Source organism: Puma concolor, chromosome D3 (genome assembly GCF_028749965.1).
Source record: "Puma concolor isolate L17-30 chromosome D3, mPumCon1.1.hap2, whole genome shotgun sequence".
NCBI classification, from domain to species: domain Eukaryota; kingdom Metazoa; phylum Chordata; class Mammalia; order Carnivora; family Felidae; genus Puma; species Puma concolor.
The window spans coordinates 2,722,215-2,747,412 of NC_141678.1; the positions used below are offsets into that span (position 1 = coordinate 2,722,215).

At 50.7% G+C, this 25,198-nt stretch overlaps 1 protein-coding gene across 2 annotated transcripts in view; it reads left to right on the forward strand.

The window, feature by feature from the left end:
• The window catches only part of TMEM132D (transmembrane protein 132D), a 564,124-nt gene that overhangs the window by 246,005 nt on the left and 292,921 nt on the right, over positions 1–25,198 (forward strand). The window contains exon 3 of one of the 2 annotated variants that reach the window (XM_086681429.1): positions 15,251–15,397. The exons of the other annotated variant lie outside the window; for it this stretch is intronic. Within the exon in view, the coding sequence (XP_086537555.1) occupies positions 15,251–15,397 (147 nt within the window). The remainder of the gene's footprint in view (positions 1–15,250; positions 15,398–25,198) is intronic. 2 annotated transcript variants of the gene reach the window in all.

Below are 25,198 nucleotides of genomic sequence, written 5' to 3' on the forward strand. Positions count from 1 at the left end.
TCAGTCTTTCCTTTGCCAGTCTCTGTACGTTTAAACAGTTTGGTCGAAGTTGTCCGTGTGACGTATGGATTTACCTTCATCATGTCTTTGTTACGTTTCTTTCCAAACACAGTTTTTTCATTCCCTCTCAGGCCTCAGCAGACACACTCTTCACCCTTGTGGGAAGGAACTTAGAGCAAGAGAGAAGCCTCACTAGTCTACGCATAAGGACTTTCCGGCAGAAAAGGACTAACCTGTCTGTATTTGTGCCCATGTATGTTACTCTTGTACCAGCAAAATATTCTACACCCCAACTAAAATATCGGAGGGTGTTGGGTTCTCTTTGTTTTTTCGTGGCACGGGACTGTAATCAGACTACTGGAATCTGTCGTCACTGATGTGGTTGCAACTTTGGACCCTTTGTTAATTCCAAAGGCAACTCAGCTGCCTTGCGGGGACAGGCAGCTAATAAAATTGAGTGAGTCAGTCCAGGTCAGACATAAGAAAGGTGTTTGTGTTTGGAGAGGCACGAGGGGGTGATGGGGGAGTGGGGAAGAGGAAAGAACATTTGTGCTGTTTAAAGGTAACAGCCTCAGCTGGCTGGTGCTATTAAGTCATGCAGACCAAGGACTGCAGTCCTGTTTCAAGACAAGCCCCAAATCTGGATCTTTAAAGGAAATGTAATTTCAAATAAAAAAATTTTAATGTTTATTTTTATTTTTGAGAGACAGAGACAGAGCGTGAGCAGGGGAAGGGCAGAGAGAGAGGGAGACACAGAATCCGAAGCAGGCTCCAGGCTCTGAGCTGTCAACACAGCCCAACGTGGGGCTCGAACTCAAAAACTGTGAGATCATGGCCTGAGCCGAAGTCGGACGCTTAACCGACTGAGCCACCCAGGTGCCCCTCGATTATAAATCTTTTAAACAAAAATTTTTTAATGTTAATTCATTTTTTGATAGACAGAGCATCAGTGGGGGAGGGGCAGAGAGAGAGGGAGACACAGAATCCAAAGCAGACTCCAGGCTCTGAGCTGTCAGCACAGAGTCCTACGCGGGGCTTGAACCCATGAACCACGAGATCATGGCTTGAGCCAAAGCCGGACGCTCAACTGACTGAGCCTCCCAGGCGCCCCTGTAATTTTAAAATATTGTTTCAAATGCTCACGATGGAATAAAACTATGTCAGACAAGGTTTGTTGGCTACCCTTGAGCCCGTGAGCGGCCACTAGATGACCGAGGGAGAGACCCAAGCCTCTGATGAGCGCCAAGGCGGGTAGGCAGTGGTTCCCACTTTGGGTCCAAACACTGTCCCCCTGTTTTCTCTTGCTGCACTGCACAATGAATGCTTTAAACAAAACCTTTTCTTGTGTTCGCGGCTTCCGTGGATCAGGAATCAGGAAGGACACGTTTGGGGTGTGGCTGTCTCTGCTCCGTGATGCTGGGGGCCTCAGCCAGGAAGGCCCCAAGGAGACGACAAGACCCTGAGGGCTGGACCCTCGGAAGCCTCACCCCGAACGCATTTGGTGGGACCTCAGTGGGGTCGTCAGACGGATACTCGCCCCGCTTGGTGGCCGGGCCTCCCCAACAGACAGCGGGCTCCTTCTGAGAGGAGGCCGCGAGCTCCCAAGGCAAGCATCCTGCAAAGCCATCGAAGCTGCTCAGCTCGTGGGACTTACGGGTCCCCTTGCGTCACTGCCCCATGGCTGCCAGCCTTCCTCCTGGGCGTCAGGGGAGGCGACGGCACACCGGAGCAAGAGCGTGGGCAGCAGGACACGGGCTCCGCCTTTGTGAAACACGACCTTCCGTGTCTGCCAAACACCACGCAGATCGAGACAATCAAAGGGGAGCTGAATGGAGATCCGAGTCCGCCAGCTAACATGCAAAGCTGTCTTTCCTTATTTATCAAAGTGTCTGTCTTCACCTCGCCTGGTTTTCGTTGTCGTTGGCGGCCAGTTTAGCGCCTGGCTTTGCGCTGACTGGGACGGCTGTGGGATCGGCACTTGATGCTGGGGACGGGGGAGCAGGTGCGTGCAGAGGCACCAGCTCACGGCCTCCGTGCCCGTCAAGAGTGTGAGGCTGTCACAGGGGGCAACAGCGGGACAGTCAGGGCGCAGGAGCACGGAGCCACCCCTCCTTCAACAGACCCTCTCTTGCCATCGTGAAAGCAGAGGAATTCGCTCCTCCCCTTCCGCTTCCAGGCTACAAAACCAAGTCTCTCTATCAGGGATTTTTTTTTTTTAATAGGAAAACATGGGAAAGCATATCAGTGTGGAATAGTAATTGGTGTCATCAGAGAAATTCCCCAGTGCTGTAGAATCTGGAGAATCATCTGTGTTCTACGCACGACAGAACCTCTTTCAATAGCTACCAGGTCAGTCTGTCTCTTGTGTCATCAGGGCTGAGGGAGCACCCACAGATCCTCACATGCTGGCCACACAACAGCACAGAGGAGGCTTTGCAAGTGACGGCCTGGTCCGTGTTCTGCCACATCCCCGATAACCCCCAGGCCTCAGTGTCTCAAGCCCGCACGATGGTGTGTCCTCAGTTGGGGTCCGGATGAGGGAGCTGTGCCATCTGGTACATTCACGGTCAGGGGGTTCCAGGGGAAAGACGCCACAAGAGAACATGTGTGAACCCTTACGGCTTCCGCCAGTGCCGGGAGGTGTCCGTGCAGCTCGCGATGTGTTGAGCAGAGCCACAGGGGCAGACCCCACTTCAAAGGGAGTGGAGGGAGCCACACTGGGCAGGTGACAGAACCGCGTCCCCAGGGCCCCTTTTCTTTCCACGTCTGACCGTCCGCCCGCGTGAGCTCAGGAAGCGGTCCGTCTCTGGGACCTCTGTTAAACCTTGGTGTCTCGTTGACAAGGGGAGAAAGGTGACCATTCTTGGGAATGCATTCATGGGTTTCCTCTTCTGCGTCTCTGGAGAGAGGACTTTTTTCTTAGTCGAGGCATCTGCTGGCCTCGGGATGGGAGACGCTAGGATGGGCTCTCCCATCGCTCCTGAGGTTGCACCGTGATTTGCTTTGTCCGGTAAAACGTGAGAAGTGACACGTGGCCGGTGACGGGGGAGAGCTGTAGGGCTGCCACATGCTCTTTGAAGCTCTGTGAACATGCGGTTCCACAGCCAGAAGCGCTGGGGCTTCTGTTGAGGCTCTCGTGTCCCCAGTGGGGTTCTCTTGTGCCCAGAGAGGCAGTCAGCCTGAAAGCCAGGATGTCAGGGAGTGAGCGAGACAAGAATCTTCTGAAAATCTTTCTCATCTCCCCACACTCTCCCATTTCAACACCACGAGCAGCCTTGAAGGATCAAACGAATAGATTTTGTTATACTCCAGGGGCAGGGAGGACGCAAATGGTGTGTCAAAAGACCAGATCCCACCTCTGTGCTCATGGGTTGGGGCCTGCGGGACCGTGGGAAGGACAGGGGGGAGGGGGGCGGGAACAAGGGAGGGCGTGCCTCAGTTCCCCCTGATGATGGAGAGAGGAATTTTCCGGGAAGACCAGCAGGAACTCCAAGGCCAGAAGGGTCTGTGCTGGCCAGCCACATTTGGGTTCTGGAAGCAGGTTGCCCCGCACATTCGTAACGCAGTGACTAAATCAGGGTTTGGTGAGGCTAGGTCTGATTCCACTAGGACAGTGTAGAGGTACCCGCACGCCCAGCCCCCATGTGCCCTGCAGAGGGGCGGGCGGGCTTGGGTTTGCCAGAAGGTACCCCACAGGGACAGAAAAGTTGCAGAAGAACACAGGGAGTCAGAGTAGGGCTCCCGGAACCAGCGTCAACCACGCAGTAGCTGTGTGGCCTCGAGCAAGTTACTTAACTTCTCTGTGCCTCCCTCTCTTCGCCCGTAAGATGGGATAAAACTTGTCTCACAACAGCACTTGCACAAATACACTTTTTTTTTTTTACGCGAGACTCTTATGCAACGTATTGATTTTTTTTTTTAGTCCACAGACACCTCAGGAGAGGCACGGTTGTGGGCTCATCGATGGTAAGGGGTATACGGCTGGGGTGTTCCGGGATCCTGCTGACAGCGGGGGGGTTGTGTAGGGGGGCAGGGGTTGTGCACAAACTCTGTACTTTCTGCTCTAAAAACGAAAGCTTATGGGGCGCCTGGGTGGCGCAGTCGGTTAAGCGTCCGACTTCAGCCAGGTCACAATCTCGCGGTCCGGGAGTTCGAGCCCCGCGTCGGGCTCTGGGCTGATGGCTCGGAGCCTGGGGCCTGTTTCCGATTCTGTGTCTCCCTCTCTCTCTGCCCCTCCCCCGTTCATGCTCTGTCTCTCTCTGTCCCAAATAAACGTTGAAAAAAAAAATTAAAAAAAATAAAATAAAAACGAAAGCTTATTAATTTTTGTAAGAAGTGATATTTAATCATGAATGTCTTCAAGAAAGACCCACTCTCTAGTTTGCTCCCCTGATACTTTCCAGCCCAATTCTGGTCAGAGGATGTTGTGTAGACAGACTTTAATTGCCCATCGTGTTTGGGTGGGATTGCAGGAATGAGAGCCTGCCCACTGGGGTTTACAGGGATGAGAACCCACCGTGGTGAGCTGAGCTGGGGGCCGAGTTCTGTCTCCCCAGATGCCGGACTCCAGGGTCTGACGGGACCTCGTTTGGAGGTAGAGGCTTTGCAGACACAGTCCCTGTAGCACGCTGTTGGCTCAGTCGGTTAAGCGTCCGACTTCGGCTCAGGTCATGATCTCGCGGTTCGTGGGTTCGAGCCCTGCATCAGGCTCCGCGCTGGCGGTGTGGAGCCTGCTTGGGATTCTCTCCGCACCTCCCCTGCTTGCGCTGTCTCTCTCAAAAATAAATAAACGTTAAAAAAAAATGTGTTCAAAGAGCGGATCTCGTGATCAGTGTTCTTTTCACGATTAAAAAAAAAAAGGTAAAAAATCAAAGTGGAATAAAAATAAAACCTGAACTCACAATGATAAAAACCAGATTAAATGTTGGGATGGTGGGGAATCGGTGACTCTTGCTTTCGGCCTTGGGTGTGTCAGAAATCTGGAAATAGCTGGGGCGCCTGGGTGGTGCAGTCGGTTAAGCGTCCGACTTCAGCCAGGTCACGATCTCGCGGTCCGTGAGTTCGAGCCCCGCGTCGGGCTCTGGGCTGATGGCTCGGAGCCTGGAGCCTGTTTCCGATTCTGTGTCTCCCTCTCTCTCTGCCCCTCGCCCGTTCATGCTCTGTCTCTCTCTGTCCCAAAAATAAATAAACGTTGAAAAAAAAATTAAAAAAAAAAAAAAAAGAAATCTGGAAATAGCAACAGTTAAACCCACCAGACCAGTAAAATAGCGTGGAGTACGAATGTGGTGCCCAGAAGACCAGTTTTCACACTGGGTGCTTTCACGTTAGAAACTGATGGGAACGTGCAGGGATGTGATGTCAGAGGTGAATTACCAGGTGAAGGAGGGGGCTGTTTAACCTTTAGGAGGATGCTTATCACCATGGGGTTCCCGGCTGGCAGGGGGTTGGTGAAAATCACTTGGAGGAAGATTTCTTAAAGTTTCTTTGACGATTATCAGGGGCACTTAGAAGAAATGACCTGAGTCTCGCATACGTTCATGACATCAGCTGGATTTAGGTTTGCTCGCGTGGCTTAAATGGATGTATTTGCTTGGCGTGGAGGGGGGCGGTCTTCCAGCCTGGTCTCTATTTATTTTATTGTGATTGTTGGATCCAGGGCTCGTATACGAACAAGGATCTGTCTCTTTTCTCCTGACTCTCCCTCCCCATGAGCTCACGTCTCGCTTGGTCCTGTTGGGGTGTGATGGCTGAAGTCGCTCACCTTAAGTCAGGGAGGAGGACCTGGGGGGAGGGGGACGCTCTTCTGGTAGCTCCTGGCACATTCCTGAGCCCGCCCATCCGATTGGACCCAGTCACTGTCACCAGAAGGAGGAAAAGTAACTGTTGTCTGTGGGTAGTCTCGTCTGTTTCTACCTTGGGCAACCCAAGGCTGTTGCCCAAAGAAATAGAACACTGTCAAGGTCAGCCACCCGTCCCTGTGAGGATGTCATTGTTCTGAAGGATGTTGTGTGGGAAGCAGCCGATCTGGTGTTCGGATTCAGGAGGCACCTGTTCCCAGTGACAGAATACTTCCCTTTTGTCTTTTGGGGACAGAACTTCTGCCGTGGGCCATCACCCCATGATTGCCTGCTGGGTGTTATTTTCAATGTTAGAGAGGGATGTTTTAGAGGCACATCTCTCTCTCTCTCTCTCTCTCTTCTTTAAAACTGAAAGGCTGTTTTTGAAAATATGCTAACAGAAGATGATTTTTGTTGAAATAAGCATCAAGATATCCCTGAAAAAAGAGAGGGAATAGGAAGGGGATAACCTTACCAGATATTAAAACACGTTATAAGATACTGTGTTTAAAACATTTGGGTGCTGCCTCATGAGAAGGCAGACAGATCAATGAAGGCGAACAGAGAAGCCAAAAATAAGCAGACGAATGTAGTATGTATCAAGGTTGGCATTTTAAATCAACGGGGTACTGGGTGAATCGTTTAATAAGTAGTACCAACGAAACCCATGTGGAGAATCTCACACGAAAATAAATTCCAGGTGGACCAAGGGAATTTTCTTATACATCGATTTCCCAATTAATAATAAAAATAAGACCAACAAACAACAGAGAAACGGACAAAGAATGTGAACAGGCATTTGATTAAAAAAAAAGGTGATTCAAATATAAGCCTGCGAAAAACACATCCAACGACCCTCCGACGTAATGAAATACTAGTTTCATTTGTCGGATCTGCGGCAATCCAAGAGGCAGACAGAACGGCACGTAAGACCCTCTCGGTGACGGTGTGATTTGGTAGAATCTCTTCGGCAGTTTGGCGAGTTCCGTCAGAACTGGACTTGGGCATCTCTTCTGGCATGACAGTCCTTCTGTCGATGTTTATGCCGTACACGTGCGCGTGTGCGCGTGTGCGTGTGGCTTCTCTGAGCACCAATTGCAGCAGTAAAGATTGGAGATCACCTGTTTCTCCATTGGACGGACACTGGGTGACCGGATGTTACTTCAGAACACCTACCAGAGACACTTTTAAACACGTATGTAGTTTCAACCCCCAGAAGACGTACACTAAATTGGGTACAAGTTAGGAGAGGTGAGTCTTCAGGGAGAGAAACTTTACGTATCCCCATTTGTAACATCTGAATATTTACAACATGCCTGGATTATTTCTTCAGTGAAAAAAAAGATGTTAATTAAAAATTAACAAACCCCCAAGGACATCCCTGAAAGTGTGAGTTTGCTGCCCAGAGCTCTGGCTTTGACTTAGAACGTTTCCCTTGACTAAAGAAGTATATTGAAGCAATTCCTCCGAAACACCGGCAACCTCAAGGACTGAGAAGACAGCCGTCCTGCTCTGTGACGTGCTGTCGTGAAATTGGAGGGTTGGGCTCTCGCAGGCAGCGAGATCAGGTCGCATCCCAAAGCCTGGGAACCACACAGCGCAGTGCCGAGGGCGTGGCGGTGCCCAGAGCAGGGAACCCAGCCGAATGTCCACAAAGACTAGTCACGGGTGAGGAAGCCCACCCAACTTGCTTTTCTGCAAATACGGGTCCTGCTTGCTCTAGGAGATGATGGCCCTGGCGAAATGGGAAACTTGGACACCCTGTAGACCTTTGAGTCCCCACTCCCATCTCCCAGTGGATTGCAGGGGTTGTGTGTTATTTTGCTGTGTTGTTTTTTTCAAAATCAGAGCTTTGATGAGTGATTGACTAGTGCACGGACCAGATGGCAAGAGGGTGAAATTCAAAATAGTCAGGTGTGCAGGTCTTTGTAAAAATAATGACGATGGGAGCTAAAGTCTGTCTTCTTCTGGACACTGTATGAAGGACTTGGTGTACCGTTATATCCGAGAGTCCGTGATGTTCAAGAAAGAACAGGGCTTTCTTCTTGCAAATCTGCTGGTTCATGAGGCGAGTCTACGACGGGGGAGTCGATAACGTGCAGAATGAGTGGGGCGGTGCCCGCGTGTGGGCGGCACAGAGAGCATGTGCGTTTATTGCTTTAGTATCAGACGCAACTACTCTGTCTTTCTAGAAATGGTCATGAGCTGTTCTCTCTTACCGCCATCCGGCTGAGCCATCACTTGGGGGAGCTGTGTCCAGGGATGCTGATTCCATCAAGGCTTTGCTTCTCCACACGGGACTCTCTGGTTCGCGTGGGGTTGTCATGATCCCCGTGAAACCATGGACAGTGGGCTCACTGTGCAGCATGTAAACAGTGCCCTTGAGTGTTGGGGGGTGGTCTGTTCTCAGTAGGAACAAGGCGGGTTTCCCTCCCCAGTCACCTGGTAGGCAAAAACCAATCCAACGTAGAAGACACCCGTCCGTATACGTATACGTATTTCCCTTCTGCTGGCCCACTTGGTTTAATTGCTGGCTTTCCCACTGGGCAGGTACATCGATAATAAACTAAACCTTTCTAGGATAGCCACTCCTATGCTGGGCTGTCTGTCCCCTTGTCTTCCTTTTTTTAATCCATTATAGAACTTACCAACATAAAACGTGTGTGTGTGTGTGTGTGTGCGCTTTCTCGTTGGAATATGAGTTCCCTGTCAATACAGAACATGCCTTTTTCATCCTTACTTGCATTTCCAGCCCTGTGAATGTCACCTGGAAAGTCCAACGGTGTTTGTTGAAGGCATCACTGAACGAATAAACAGACAGTTTGGTTTCCTTTGTTATTCGTGACCTGCTTCGGTCACGTATCCAGTCAACGTACACAGTCGCGCATTTACCAAACTGTTTTGGGGGGTGGAGTGGGGCCAGCCTTACTCCCTCCACAGCTTCTGACAGTGATACGCACACTCATTGTGCCCGCACGGTTCCGTCTGCCAGGCAGTCCTGTTTCTAGCGACCGCATGTCTGTTTGAACTGGTGTCTGTGGGAAAGACTGGCCTTTGCACCCTCTTCACGAACAGAGTCGGAAGGAAAACTAGGCGCTTAAAAAGACTAAAGATTGTGTGCAGGAAGCACTCGGATCGAAGATGTTTTTCTCTTTTTTAATGTTAATTTATTTTTGAAGGAGAGAGAGACAGAGCGTGAGCGGGGGAGGTGCAGAGAGAGAAGGAGGCACAGAATCTAGAAGGGGCTCTGAGCTGTCAGCAAGCCCGACGTCGGGGCTCGAACCCACAAACCATGACATCGCGGCCTGAGCCGAAGTCGGATGCTTAACCAAACTGAGCCACCCAGGCGCCCCTCGAAGATGTCTTTCAAAAGTCGTGCATGGGGCGCCTGGGTGGCGCAGTCGGTTGAGCGTCCGACTTCACCCAGGTCACGATCTCGCGGTCCGTGAGTTCGAGCCCCGCGTCGGGCTCTGGGCTGATGGCTCGGAGCCTGGAGCCTGTTTCCGATGCTGTGTCTCCCTCTCTCTCTGCCCCTCCCCCGTTCATGCTCTGTCTCTCTCTGTCCCCAAAATAAATAAACGTTTAAAAAAAAAAAAAAAAAAAAAAAAAGTCGTGCAGCCTCTGTCTGGGCTGGCAGAGAAAGCCCAGGGGCCAGGCTCAATAGGAGGACAAGTGCTGAGTTATCGAGGCCCCAGGATAAACGGGACGTCATCAGAGCCAGCAGCCTGCCTGGCATCACATGTTGCTTACCCTTCGGGCCAAGTAAGATGTAACACTCTGTTTTTCTGCCTTCCTTGGGTTCTCCTGAGTTGGTTGGTAGCCAGACTGGTCCCTGCTCTAAGTTATTTTATTTGTCCCTGGAGCTAGTCAAGAAGAGAGACCAGGATGATCTGTAAATAAAGCAGCATGTAATGAAAGCAGCTGAATACAGTTGTGCAGGTTGTATACTGCTCAACTCTAGGAAACCTCACTTCACATCATGATCTACATGACTGATGCTGCCCCGGGGTTGGTCAGTGCACAAGTTGAAGAGGCCTGACTTACAGAGTCCCAGCTAACGGAGGCCACAGGCTGGCGACATTGGCTGCTTCCAGTCCTCACGTGTTTTGAAAAGCCAGGATGGTGTTTTCAAAATTTGTTTTTAAAAGTGAGGCTCTCTGGCCTGTCTCCAGCGTTGCACATTCCGCCGCGCCTGCATGGCAGCTGGAGGGAGGGCTCTGCCCCGCAGGCGAGGCCGGAGCTCCCAGCCTGACTTGGTCCTTTCTAGTGGTGACAGACCACAGGCAGGGCCTCGTAGTGTCCAGTAACTGAACCATCTTCTGAGAGCCGTTCACCCCTCACCCCTCCTGCCTGGCGGTGGGTCCCGGCACCCCCAGGCCACACCCCCCAGGCCTCCCCCACTCCAGGCTCCTTCCCCTGGGGCTCTTGGAGATACCTCTTTCTCGTGGGGACAGACTCCTGCCCATGTGTATCGTCTGTCCTACAGTGTTCCCCACAGGGTGCGCCTTTGACAGCCGGGACGTGTGCGTGCAGTCCCTTGCGTCCCTCGCTGATGACGTGACATCAGAAACCGTTTTCCGTGCAGTGACTGGCCTTCCTTCTAAATTTAGCATTACCCCTAAACTGGCCACGTGCACACAGGTTCCCTCATCCTCGGGAAGCTGTGAACACACATTGCTGGCCGGAGACTCGGCTTCTCGTCCACACCCTTCCCCCCCGCCTTGTTGGAACGTGACCTCTGCCCGTCACCTTTATCCACCCTGCACTTGGGCGTCAGTTTGAGCGGGACTTCCTCGTTCACGTTCCCCCCATGGGGTGGGCAGCGTGATTCCACGAGACGGTGGAGAATCTGGACTTCAACACGTCCACCTTCCTCTCGTCATTTCGACGCATCCCGTCGTGTGTCTGTTGTATATTTTACACTGCGGTAGTCCAGGTACCAAACCGATAAATGAATATGCCCGTGTTAAGGGTGAATGCTGAAATAATTTACTGGCATGAATGCATAATAATAGTTGAGTATTTGGAACCTGCTGCTTCACATTTCGATTTTACGTACACAGGATTCAGTTTTTCCGTAATGCCACTGCATATACTGGGGATCGTCCCACAGCCATGGCACGGAGACTCAGCCAAGCACTTTCCAGTGGTAGAAAGAGGGGCCCAGTGTCACGCGATCCACACAGAACCGCTAATAACGTCGTTCACAAGCACACGGAGGTACTCGTTGGCCGAGGCAGGGCCAGGACGTGGGGACGGAGAAAAGGTCGCCCTGTGCCTGTAGCATGTGGACTCGGTGGGGAGCCTCATTGTCGTAAACTGTTCCTGGTCAACTAGCCATAGAAGCAGTGTGTGATTGTGGAATACGGCACTGTGGCCATTGCACATGGGCGTACGGGGCAGGTTGTCTTGTTTTCCACAGTTAATGAGAGGAAACAAGTAAACACGGGAGGGGAGTTTTGTTTTTGAAGCTTTGCTTTGGCCCCAAAGGGTTTTCACCGGACTTTGAACCAGTGGGGAAATACAGGTTTCTATCAGCGAATGGGGGAGGCTGCCGTTAACCAAATCCCCCAGGGTAGTGAGTGAGCCGCGTCTTGTGTCACCCAGACTAGGAGGGATTGGGTGTGGGGAGCGGGGTCACCCAGCATGCGCTGCAGACATCACCCGGCTGTTTCCGTTAGCTGTTTCCCAGCAGGTTCCTGGATGCCGTACTTGGAACACACATGCGTGCACGCACACACACGTTTATATGTGTGCGTGTGTGTGTCCACATATGTGTATGTGTAGAGTTGAGCCTTGAGCAACACGGAAGTTAGGGGTGTCGACCCCCTGCCCGGTGGAAAGTTGACAATCTGAGTATGACTTTGACTCGCCCAAACGGAACTCCTAACAGCCTTCTGTTGAGCAGAAGCCTTGCCAACAACATACACCATCGATTAGCACATTCCGTGTGTGTCCTCTGTATTGTATCCTGTGTTCTTGCAGTAGGATAGGCTAGAGAAAATCAAACGTTATTAGGAAAACCATAAAGAAGAGGAAACACATTTACGGTCGTGTGCTGTCTTTATCGAAAAAGATTCATGTGCAAGTGAGTGGATGTGTACCTGAAACCCGTGTTGTACCAGGGTTAACTGTATACATATACAGATGCGTGCACATAGTCGTGGGTGTATGTGCACTGTAGCTCAGTTGTGTTTTCAAAACACAGCACACCGTGAACCCGAGCAGGTTTTACCCGTATCGATCCATAGTACATGTGCCTACTGTGGGCGGAAGTTACGACTTTTCCCTGTCACTATGGTAGATACATTTTCAAGTATACATGGACAACAGAGTAACAGAGTGTCTTTGGAAATCAAGTGCCCTGTTTATCTCTGTGTGATGAGGCTGTCAACGTAACCTGTATTTATTGAGCCACAAGTAGGTTGTAAGACTTCCGTTAATGAATACAAGTGACTCATTTGTCATAAACCAAGGCAGGGATTAGCACTTGGTTCAAGCCCAGTGAAACCAAAGTGCACGTGTCCTAAGAATGATCTTAATGGTTCCAAAAGGCTGCTCGGAGATCACTGTGTGAAAATGATTCACCTGAGGCAGACCGTGCTCAGTATATGCCACAGCTGTGTCTTCGAGGAATGACCACCCACTTTCTTGTACGCGATCGTACTTGAAATGCACTCGCCCTCTCTCTGGAGCCAGGATCCGTTCTTCAGTTCGGAACATCTGAAACACGTCCTCGAAATGTGTCTCTTCTCCTGAAAATGTTCTGTGTCTATGAGAGGCAACTTCCCAGCGTCCTGCACTAAATTTCAGAAAGCGTGTCCCCTTAGAAATAACGCCATTCATTATAACTTCAGGTAGCTGCAGTAATTATTAGCAACAAAAGCTGGGTACTTCCTAGCTTAAATCGTCAGCCAGGTTCCTTCTTGAGCACTTAAAAAGGATTCATGGGAGAAACATTGTCAGAGCTCCACATGACCTACTTGTGAATAAAATGTAAGAAAAATGTGAGCCTGTCCTGTATCAGAAAAGTCTTATGCCCTGATGTGTCCTATAGAATGAAAAGATCACCAAATCCAGGATGATGACCTATTTATTTAAAGCAAATTTGATTCAATAAAATTCCAGTGCACAATAATGGGACGGCCCTTAGAATTCATCTCCGTATAATAGCAGCTGTCCACAGTGAATTGAACTTTTTTTTTTTTGCCACCACCTCCCGGTTGCCTGCTATTTAATTGAGTTCCCGCAAGGCAGAAATCATAGCTTTATTCACCTGCCGATCTCACTGGAGTATCTGGAAAACGAGACGGCTTCCTGGCCTACCGCATGCCCTTCCCGGTTTATAGATGACTGCATTCCAAGTGTTGGCTTGTACCATGATTATTTAAAACAGAAAGCATGCTATTTTTTTTTTTTTTTCACGCAGAAACAAGGCTGTCCATAAAACTCCTAAAACTATAAGCTTCAGCACCGAGGGTCCCACATGAGAGACGATGCCTCTTCTCATGATAGAACAGTAATTCAGCAAAGGGAAAAGACGTGTGGGGTGAGGTCTGGGGGGGCCCCACGGCCCTCTCCCAGGGAGTCGCTGCGGACGCCCCAAGTCCCTCCAGCAGTAAGTTGTGGCTTTACGTGTTAAGTGTCGCCTACCCCGGGAAGCTGACCTGAGCCTGGATGCCCAGGGTGTCCCCTGGGGGCTGGTCACTAGGCGCCTCTGTCTGGCACGCACCATAATGCCAGGCTTCCAGAAAGCAAGTGGGTGTCGGACGTAAACTGTATTGTTTGTGCAGACAGGTCGGGCACAGTGGACCCTCTCCTCAGGGGATGGTGGGATCCCCCTGCCCACAAGGCCGGTGCCTGACTGCCAGCCAGGGGCACCCTTGCCACCCGCCTTTCTAGAACGGCAGCCTCAGACCTGCCCTTGATTCTGTGCCACCGTGCGCCTTGAAGGCGTTTCTGTGGGAGGTCGTGTGCATGGTGTGAGCGTGCACCAGGGTTTCAGAGGCTGGCGCCCGGCCTCCGTGTCCGTGCAGGCACAGCGGTTTCACATCTGGAGGGTGCACCTCGGAGTCTGCCCCTCCCGGACCGTCTCGTCCCCGACTATGTGCTCGTCCCTCCTCTGCTCTGGCTGCAAAGCCCCTTGTGTGTCCCCCGCACCCCCGGGGGACCAGGAGGAGCAAACCCAGCCACACGCACGACTTTCGAACACGAGTCCGGTTTGTAGACCAGACGGTTTGCCACGCTTTGCCCGTCTTCCTGCATACTTGCCATTCTGTGTGATTTTCCACTTGAAACTTGTCAGAGAGAGAGGAAGGGCAGGCAAGGAACCTCCTTCCTCACCCACCAGCTTCTCGGGAAGGAGCGAGGCCCCTCCTGTCTAGGCACAGAGCTCTGGGCACATGACTTGCCCCTTGCCTCGGACGGTGGGGAAGAACGAGTGAACGGGCATGGGGTGACACACGCATGTGTGTAGGGAGGCACGTGTGTGCACGTGCCAAGTGTGTACACGGTGACACACTTGTATCAGGAAATCTGTGTTCGTGTAAAGTCTGGTAGGCGTGGGACCTCCAGACGCGCACGGACCGGTGTTGAGTGGCCGCGGACGTGCGTGGGATCAGAGTACGTGGCTCCTGAGTTCCGTGGGTTTGTGTGATGCTAAGGGTAGCACAGGGCACGGCCCGACCTGCGTGGCCGCCCGGCCAGGTGACGAAACACCCGGGTCCCCTGCTTGTGAGCTGTGTGACGCCCGGGTCCTCAGCCGCTGGGGGGGAATGACAGCGGCACTGGCCCCACAGGCACGTGGGATCGTAGAGGTGAGGCCGCAAGGCCCGTGAAGGGCGCCCGGTGCATGGTGCACGGTCGCTCACAGCAGCCGTGACGGGGACGGTGGGGTGGGAAGGGCTTGCACGGGAGTCGATGGGTCTGTTCAAACCTCCGCACCTGCGTTCCTGGGGCCCCCACCCCGTCTGAGCTGCAGCTCCCCCGCTCTGAACTGAGGACATCGTTAGGGCATCAGCCAATACAGGCGAGGCGTCCTCAGCGCCTGGTGCAGAGGAGACGATCAGCGGACGCGCCTAGGCCGTTTTCCTTCATTTCCCTTTTCTGCTTCAGTCCTCATGGTCTGGAGGTTTGCAGGTGATTCCTTTTTTTTTTTTTTAAACTAAATCTACCCACGAGCGCGGCTTTGACCCTCTGTGCCTGCAGACTGTCCGTGCACCGTCCGGGCTCCTCTGTTAAAGCTGGGAAGAGCTGGGGGTCCGTCAGGACAGAGGGATTGCAAGGTGACGGCGAGGTGGCGAGGATGTGATTAACACAGGCTCACGCCTGCAGTAGGTTCCCCAGTCCCAGAAGCAGCGGCGCCCCTGGGGTTCCCCAGAGCCATCTGAACTGTGCTCTCTCTGTCTCCCCAGGGCCAAGGTGAAGAAAGGCGTGAGCGTCGTGGGGGTGAGAGCCAGCAGCCCTTCCGTTTGGGAGGTCACGGAGGGCACGGAGCACACTGGCAAGTACGCACCGGCTGTCATCCTCTGCCAGAAGAAATCCGCGGGCTCGGAAACCGGGTGAGTCCCCGCGGCCCGCGGTAGATTCAGACTCGCACCGCGGCCCGCACCGGCACCTGCTGTCTGTCCGTAACCCTTGTGCTTCTCAGAGAGGCGGGCGGAATCCGTCGTTGGGGAAGGGGGGCTGTTCTGCAGACTGGCCCTCCGTAAAATTCCAGCGTAGCCCCGGGGTCACCCGCAGGGGCCGCTCCGCGCAGGTGGGATCTAACCTACAGCTGGGGGTACGCGTCGCCGAGGCCTCCCTCTGGCCGGAAGGGCATCTCTGATGAAGCGGCCTGTCCCGCGAGCCGTATACACGAGAGCGTGTGAATCTCTGGCACACGGGCTCCGCGTTTGCCGTGCAGAGTCCGGGATCACGTACGCCATTGTGTTGGTGCGCACGCGTTTTCCGATGCACGGGGAAGTGTCTGCTGTGGGATCATAGGGCATTGTCAGTCGCCCGAGAGGCCAATTAAAACTGGAATCTGTGTCTCATACCCAGCAAGTTAGAAACCGTCAACTCACAGCTGGGCCGAGGGACTTGGAAGCTCAGCGCTTCTCGATTTTTATTCCTGTTTCCGGAAGCCTCATTTGGGGCTCTGGAGAATCCCTAGTCTGGTCTCGTATTTTTACCACTTCTAGGTTGGGTGTGCTTTTGCTCCTTATGTTACTGACCATTGGAAAGTAACAAGCAGATGAACACGTTATTTCTGGTGTCAGGTGATTAGACCTCAGCGCGCAAGTGTTTGGAAAAATACGTTTATTTTCCTTCCGTTTACTTATTCTAATCTCGAGGTCGTGGATCCCAACCGATGGCTGTGACACTGTCACCTAGAAAGGTTTCTTCTGCGTTGTGGCGTTAGCAAGAATTAGGAAGCCTGGGCGGGTGGATGCATGGATAGATGCGTGACGGGTAGGAGGCAGGTGGGTAGTTAGGCAGGCAATCAGCTTATTTGATTCTTAACTAGACGAGGAAAGGAATTTGGGAGGAGGGCTCTCGAGTAGCCTGTTCTGTTTTCTCTTCTCTTTCTTGCCCTCTCCTCTGTAGGTTGTTGTAAGTAGGAATGGTTGGATCATCTTCTATAAAATATGAAAAGGTTTGAGCAGTTTTAAACTTTTATGATTCTTTTTTTCTTTTGAGTCCCTGGCCAAGGATTAGCTCAGTTTATCCCGGGCCTGGAGGAGGGAACAAGGAAAATTTCTGAACACGGCTCATCCCCATCAAGGCGTAAGCCGCTTTTCCGTGGGTCAAAACTTCAGGGGCTCCCAAGAATCGCTTTTAACCCTTCTTGAAATGGAACAGAAACTCAGCATCTGCAGAATACCCAGAAACACACAAATGTATGGCGTTTGCCTTTTTTCTTCTCTCCTGTGTATCAGGACCTTGTTTTAAGAAGCAAGTGCCCTGAATGGAATTTCACGTTATTCCTTCAAAGTCCTGACCCCCTATGGAGAGTATTCCTGATCGCTTTGTAGATCCTGATGTCCGTTTTCTGTTTCTTCCTATGGGTCCAGAGGACAGGAAAAAAGCACGCACATATGCACAGACATACGCGCACACACTTAGTTATATGCGCATAAACAGTATATTGCATGCGTATACGGGCACGATGTGTTTGTGTGTGTACTGAGATGTATGCGTATATCGTATGACTCTACAGAACATACATACGATGGAGGTGTTAGCGTGTGCTTGCGTGTGTGCATATGCTATTAGGTGATTTATCTGTGCTCACATCTGTTGAGGGGGAAGTTCGTGTTTCGGAACTCGGTTCTCACGCTACAGCTAGGAAGGCTTTGCTCGGTGAGGAGGCTTAAAAGCGTAAGCCGTCTTGGTTTGGGGACACGTCTGTCTCGTCCGCAGCTACGGCCCCAGCCCGACGGCGCCCCCTGCTGCACATGGGGCTCCCCACACATGCTGGTCGGCTGCGGTTCTGGAGCTGCACCTCATCTCTGTTATTCTGTTACGATGCGAATCACACATGGTGAATCCTTTCCAGTACACCTGTTTGAAACAGTAAGGCGTATGACAAGGTGTGTGTTGAAGCCTAGGTTGGGGAAAACCCAGAGAAAGGTACTTTTTTTAAAAAAAACTTAAAGGTTTACTTATTTATTTATTTTTTGAGAGAGAGAGAGAGAGAGAGAGAGAGACAGAGTGTGAACAGGGGAGGGGCAGAGACAGAGGGAGACACAGAATCGGGAGCAGGCTCCAGCCTCCGAGCTGTCAGCACACAGCCCGACGCGGGGCTCGAACCTACGAGCCGTGAGATCATGACCTGAGCTGAAGTCGGATGCTTAACCCACTGAGCCACCCAGGCGCCCCAAGAGAAAGGTACTTTTTTGAGTGGAGGGGTCCAGCAACTGTGATTTCTACTGGAGGAGCGTGCCAGGAAGTTGGGGGAGAAGGCTGAATGTGGGTTGCTTTATCCTGTGAACCATTTGGACCATGAATGGTTTGCTCGGTGCATGTATTGCCATTTAATAAAATGTAGACAGCTAAATGGACATTTTTTGAATATGATACATTTATTAATACAGTCAACTTTTATCCTCACTTCAGAATTTTTCATCTTACTTCTGTCTGTATGGAATTCAATGACGAAACATCATGTTCCAGGATCTGGGATAGTGAGTGGCCTGGGAGGAGATCGATTTCTCTTTATCTGAAGGATAATTGGAAAATGTATTACAGAGTGGATGTTTTACTATTAGAAGGTTTTGCTTTAGAAGTTGTCTTGCTTTATAAATTCTTCCTAGTCCCTTTGAATGTTTTTTAGTTATTCTTAAAAGTCAGAATCAGATCATCAGAATGTAAAGAGGCAGTCTTAATTAGCTTGAGAGTCATGGATTTCGTATTGCTAATAATTCACCACGGATCACGAAGTTGTGCTAATGAAGTTAAATCACTGTGACAGGTGTAATTTTATGGATTAAGGAGACACTTGTGGTCGTGATGAATTCAGTAGGAAGGAGTGAAGATCTCTCATCTGAGTTGAAATACATCCTTTCCTTTCTGGAAAAGTTGGGTTGCTGAAAACCTTATCATAGTATTAACATATGAATGTTATCACAACTCTCTGGTCTTTTTTTTTAATTAAACCGATGTGCTTGGCCATGTAAAACTACTGTCTCAATGTGTGTGTGTTTTTAACATTTTTATTTATTTTTGAGAGACAGAGAGAGAGAGAGAGAGAGAGAGAGCAGGGGAGGGGCAGAGAGAGACAGGGAGACAGAATCTGAAGCAGGCTCCAGGCTCTGAGCTGTCAGCACAGAGCCCAACACGGGGCTTGACTCACGGACCGCGAGATCATGACCTGAGCCGAGGTCAGACGCTTAAATGACTGAGCCACCCAGTGCCCCTCTCTGGTCTTTTTTGACTAAACATAGCCAAGAAATAGTGTGGAACAGGGTAGAATAACTAATGTCCCTCCATCAAATTCCTCACTAAGGCACAATGCAAACCGAGATCAATGTATGACAAAAACCGTGTATTTGTTTTTAAGTTTATTTATTTAGAGACAGAGACAGCGCAGGGAGAGAGGGAGAGAGCGTCCCAAGCAGGCTCCGCACCACCAGCAGGGCTGATGACTGGGGGCTGGAACTCACGAACCGTGAGATCATGACCTGAGCAAGAATCAAGAGGCAGACACTGAACCGACTGAGCCACTCGGGCGCCCCAAGTCGTGTTATTTTTTATCTCTTTGCTCTTCCCTGCATAGATGAGTGTTTTCCGGAGTTTGCCACCGTTGCATAGGTGGGGCATAGATATGGGTTTGAATCAACTCGAATGACAGAAGCTTCCGTGGTTTTCTGTTCTCCGGCGAGACTTCGATGGACATGCTCATCTACCTTGTCTTTATATCACCTGTCCTTTGTCAGCAGATCGTAGACAGGAAGTGCACAGCTGGAATTAATCTTTTTTTAATAATTGTCCATTTATTGTATATGCACTAATTTCATGTGTATCGTAGGTAGTATTTTTCACTTTAAGAAGTACATATTTTAGATAAATACGTGAACTGCTATAAAGACAATTGATATTTAAAATACAGACCGATGTACAAAACCATGAATGTATGTTCAAAGGGAGGACTTTCTGGCATCGATAAATGTATCTCAAACTATATTTGTTAGGATTATTTGATTATTTAATTTTTATTGCAGGAAAGAGTGACTTAGGCAAGACAGAGGTTTATTTCTCTCCCACCCAGAAAAAGCCTGCTGTGGGCGGGTGGGCTGGGGCTGGTATGACACTCCCTGGCACCTCCAGGGTCCCAGGCCCCCTCTTCCACACACACCAGTGCAAGGACTCCGTCCTCACAGATGAAGATGGCTGCGGGGGTGCCGGCCATCACACCTGCCCTCCAGAAGAGGGTCTTCTGAGCTGGGTCAACTCCCTTTCAGCAACTTTCCTGGAAACCCATGCCAACCCCCAGTTCTCTCTCACAGCTCCTTGGCCAGGACTTAGCCAAGTAGCTGCACCAGATGTCAAAGGAAAGTGGGAAACATCATTTATTACAGACAGTGGTATGTCCAGCTCAGAACCATTTTTCTGCTCCAAAGACAGAAGAACATACGCAGTGGGTTGGGCAGCCCGAATCCTCTTTGTCAATTTATAATGAGCAGATGTTGCGGCATTTCCAGGAGCGCGATGACAAGCTCATGGTACCCGGTGATCTCCTTCCCTCTGCCAGGCTCCTACGGAGGTTTCCAGAGAAATGTAAGGGGTAGGGAGGCCCACCTAGCAACGCACCCGAAACGTCATGCACGTGTTGGCAACTTAGGGAAGAGTTTGTCCAGGTGAAGACAGGACTGAGCTGAACGAGGGTGCAAAGGTGGCCAATCCCGAGAGAGCCGGAATGTGAGTGGACACCCGGACAGAAGAACCAGGAGCCGGACGCACACAGCAGGCCGGGGCTGGCGAGCCTCGCTCTCTGGACGGATGGCTGCAAGAGACCAGGAGGCCCTGGCCTGCCCAGGAGCAGACGAAATACCACCCTGAGCGAGAATTCGGGGTAACCCTCGAAAACCAGAGGCAAAGCCAGAACTGCCCGCATGAAAGGGGGATATTGTGCGCTGGTCAGCGTTCTCATGTTCATATCATAAGAGATGGATCTGGCCACGGGAGGAGAGGCCACGGGACCAGGCAGGGGGTGAGAAGATGGGCCGCCGCGGCCGTAGAAACAGATCAGTGGGGTCGAGCCAAACCTTCGGGGCACGGAAACTTCAGAGGAGAGCGTGAGAAAGAGCTGGAAATAAGGAGAACCCCCTGAAGCCCAGCCCAACGAAAGTATACAAAGGGGCAGGCAGAGCTAACCCGTTACCACAAGGTCGAACCCTGCTAGTTATGCCCCTGGGAGGAGCTAACCTAGTTACCACCAGGTCGGACGCGGCTAGTTACCCACCCAGGGGAACCGAAAGCAAAACTCCACGGAAGAGCCGCCGCACAGACCTTCTCGCCAACACCACCCACAGCAGCCGGAAGGCGGACGGCGGCCCAGTGTGGCACGTCCACGCACGGGGATGTCGCTCGGCAGTCACGTGGGGAGGAGTGCCGGGCCCTGTGCAACGCGGGTCGGCTTTGAAGGTGCTACAGCCCGCGACACAGGCCTGCTGTGGAAGGCCACGCGCTGTGTGGCTCCTTTTAGACGATGTGTGCAGAGCGGCCGGTGCCCAGAGACCTGTGTCTGAGCTGCTCGCCGCTCTGGGTTTGAGCCTGACCGCTGCGGACGGGGGTGTCTTCCCGAAGTAGTAAGGATACCGTCCCACGCGCTGTGGATAAGCCAGAGCCACTCACTTGGGCACTCTAAAATGGTGAGTGTTACAGCGTATGAATTCCGTCTCGATTAACGTGTTGTAAAAGTCGGCAGACGACAAGAGCTGACACGGTCATACTGATTTTGCGTGTAAACGAGAAGAGGGCAGGAACGATCAAGGCCGACAGATCAAGGCATGTTGACACTGCTCAATCCCAGATGGTGACGCCACGTGGGACCCGTGTTCGGTCCCCTTCATCTGCTCCGTGTGTATTTCTGAAAATTCCCATCGTGAACGTGGGTTGTCTCTGACTTAGGAAAAGAGAAGGTATGGAAGAGTGGGATAAAAAATAAGCTGGATTTCACCGTGGAAAATCTTGTTCAACAGAGTCCTGGATGTTGGTCCTTGTCATTGCTGAATGGAATATGGGCTGTTTGGGGATGCTTTGTCCATCTGCAGGGGTGCCCACATGTGAAGCCAGCAAGATCTGGCCTCTTGGTTTCTGGCAAAAACAGCTTGTAACAGAGACCTTGTAGATTGTTTGTCAACGCTCCATTTTGCTTAACAAAGCCAAGTTTGAATCGTTGCACTTGACTGCTGCTTGGCCATGCCAAGATCACAGACCCAGGGATGGAAAATTAAAACCTTGAGATTGTTTTTTGCATTAATTCAATAAATTGATTAGATTTGTTTTCTGGCAGTCTGTCACCAGCGAGACAGTTCACCTCTTCCGACGTCCAGAACCCGGGCTTAACAACAACAAAGTCTTTCCTGTTCAAGTGTAATTTGTCTGATGCTTTAAATGATTGCGTCATCCTTACCAGTGACTTAATGGATTACGCCATGCATCCACGGCCCCATCTGGGTGATAATTCCTTCACAAAGCGTGGAAGGAACGCGGGCATCCTTCAGGAGAGCTGATACGTGTTTCTCATTTTCACGCTGGCCGTCTCACATCTCACCACCAGAGAGGTGGTAAGAGGTAGGGCATCCCCCTCTATAATACCAGCAACGCGACGTCGGCCTTTGCCCAACTCTTGTGAGAACCCCACGTAATCCTGTGCGGGAGCACACTGAAGGAATCAAGACCACCTTTCTAAGAAAACCATCTACCGATCGTTTTCAGATCGTTTAGATGACCGTATAATATACGAAGCACGCGTACCCAAGTCCTCCAAGATCCTGGAGAATTACACGTTATTTCCATACTCTAAATGAAAATTTCCCAGAGTACGAGATGGATTACATTAGTTGTGTGTGGAGGTTTTATTAAGCATTGCGTGTGACTTTAGAACCTGCCAGGAGCCATTTGGTTCAAGTGTGTCTTAATAACTTCTGCATTAGGGAGACAACAGACCGAGGTATTGTTTCCGATGCTGCTAGACATCATTTCTTCTAATCATATTGGAGGGAGGAGATGCACGTAATAAAATGTTGTTTTTTTTTTTTTTTTTTTCTGAGGATGTGTATGCTGTGTGCTGGACTAATTATAAAATGCTTCATCCACTTTGGAGAGGTATCTGTCAGCATCTGGCTAATCACATTTAAGACGGGAATCCGTATGACCCTAAAATTGCGTTTCTGGATACATCTGGTCCAGATTAAAGCTTAGCCATGGACACGGGGAGACGTGTACCACAGCATTCATTGCTGTATTTTTAAAAGCAGCTGGTGTCCAAAAACAAAATAATACTCATCAAGAGGCACGCCGAGTTTTAAAAATGGTGCATTCATTCTGCCGTTGTGAGGAGTAGCCTAGATCTCGCTATGTGTGTGTGTCGACCTTAAGTTGAGCCGAAAGTCCAGGGGAGCCTGGGTGGCTCAGTCGGTTAAGCGGCCGACTTCGGCTCAGGTCATGATCTCGCGGTCCATGAGTTTGAGCCCCGCGTCGGGCTCTGTGCTGACAGCTCAGAGCCTGGAGCCAGTTTCAGATTCTGTGTCTCCCTCTCTCTGACCCTCCCCTGTTCATGCTCTGTCTCTCCCTGTCTCAAAAATAAATAAAAACCATTAAAAAAATTAAAAAAAAAAAAGAAAGTCCAACTTTGTGGGAAGCAGGAAGTGTGGATATCACGTACGATGTTGCCTGTCAAGTGATTACAAAAGAGACCCACGCAAGTGTGTCGTTTTCGAGGAAGACGCTGAGTTAATACAGTCAGAGGTAGGATGAGACGTTGATGCTGTCTGAAAGGCTGGCCTCTGACACCCAGCGTGGAGGAAGGTGTGCAGGGGTGTTCTGTGGGCGGACGGCCCAGAGGACGGAGCTCTGGGACCCTCCCAGGGCCGCACTGCGTTTTGTCCCAGGAAATGGAAGCTTCCTTGTGCGGCTCCCCTTAGAAACACACAGACTGAGGGAGGCGCTGTGATCATTCAAGCACACGGCGTTACAGTTAGCGGGACGTCACGAGCCCAGGTCTCTGTGAAATGCTACCTCGATCTGCCTCCCCCAGGCCCATTCTGCGGGAGCACAGGAAGTGTGAGGTTTGCCTTAATTTACCCCGTGTTGCTTTTCTTTTTATTACACCCATCTATTTGATATTTAGTGCCTCCTGTTTCCAAGTAGAGCACCAAATTTAGAATGAAGTTATTTAACACCCACTTGTAGCGGGCCACGGCAGTGAGCTGGGACCACACACACACACGTCTTTGCTCGCAGCACCTGCCTTTGCCTTCGGTAGGACCTCCAGGCTGATGCACCGGCTGGGTTTGCTGCCACGGCCACAGAACCAGCGACTGCGGCCTGAGCGGTCACCCAGTAGCAGCGATGATTGTGTTTCCCCGGTAGCTGGTGTTCATCAGAGTGCTTCCTAAACACGCTTCGGTGCTGTGGAGACTGGCTGGTGTGGGGTTGCCGGTGGTTTGTGATGTCGCAAAGCCGACCGGCCCCACTGTGTGCTGCTCCGAGGAGGGAGAAGCCCCTCGTCCGTTGGAACCACCAGGAGCATCTGCAGTGGTGGAAATAGCAGACGGGACACATAACGTCCCGTGCAGAACGCTGTGGGATGCAATCCGTCTTCCTATATGTTTCTGAACTTGAATGTGCACGTGAAGCGAATGGGTGTGTGCGTGGGTTGCGTGGATGTGTGTGTGCACGCCCTATGGGCCCAGCCCTTAGAGTCCTTCTCTCTGAAGATGGAAAACATGATCGGTCAAAGTCCTACCGGGAAAATAAGTCTATATCTGTATCTGTATCTCTGTATCCATGTATCAGCCTCTCTGTGTCATCTATATCTGTATTCATATCTGTATCTCATCTATACCACGTCTATATTTGTGCATGTACATATGCGTAATGTGGATATATGCATAATGCGAAACACAATTTTTTAAAACTCCGCTAAGAGTCACAAGCCTCTGTAGTCATACTGTTTTGGTGGGTGTTCATACAGGAGTGCTGATTCATAGGGGCACAAGTACCCCAATATTTACAACAGCGCTTTCAACAACAGCCAAATTATGGAAAGAGCCTAAATGTCCATCAACGGACGAATGGATAAAGATGTGGTTGATATATATAATTGAATACTACCTGGCAATGAGAAAGACTGAAATCCTGCCATTGGCAACAATGTGGATGGAACTGAAAGGTATTATGCTGAGTGAAATAAGTCAGCCAGAGAAAGACAGATATCGTATGTTTTCACTCACATGTGGATCTTGAGAAACTTAACAGAAGACCATGGAAGAAGGGAAGGGGAAAAAAAGTTACAAACAGAGAGGGAGGGAGGCAAAGCGTAAGAGACTCTTAAATACAGAGAACAAACTGAGGGTTGATGGGGGTTTGGGAGATGGGGAAAATGGGGGATGGGCACTGAGGAGGGCACCTGTGGGGATGAGCCCTGGGTGTTGTATGTAAGCGATGAACCACGGGAATCTGCCCCCAAAACCAAGATCGCTCTGTATACGCTGTATGTTAGCCACTTTGACAATAAATTATATTTTTAAAAGATCAAATCAAATAAAAATGCTATCATGATGTAAACAAACAAAAAAAATAAACGGAAATAAAAAGAAATCTATAAAACTGTCAGCTTTAGTTCCCTGGAATTTCATTTTAATGAAATATTT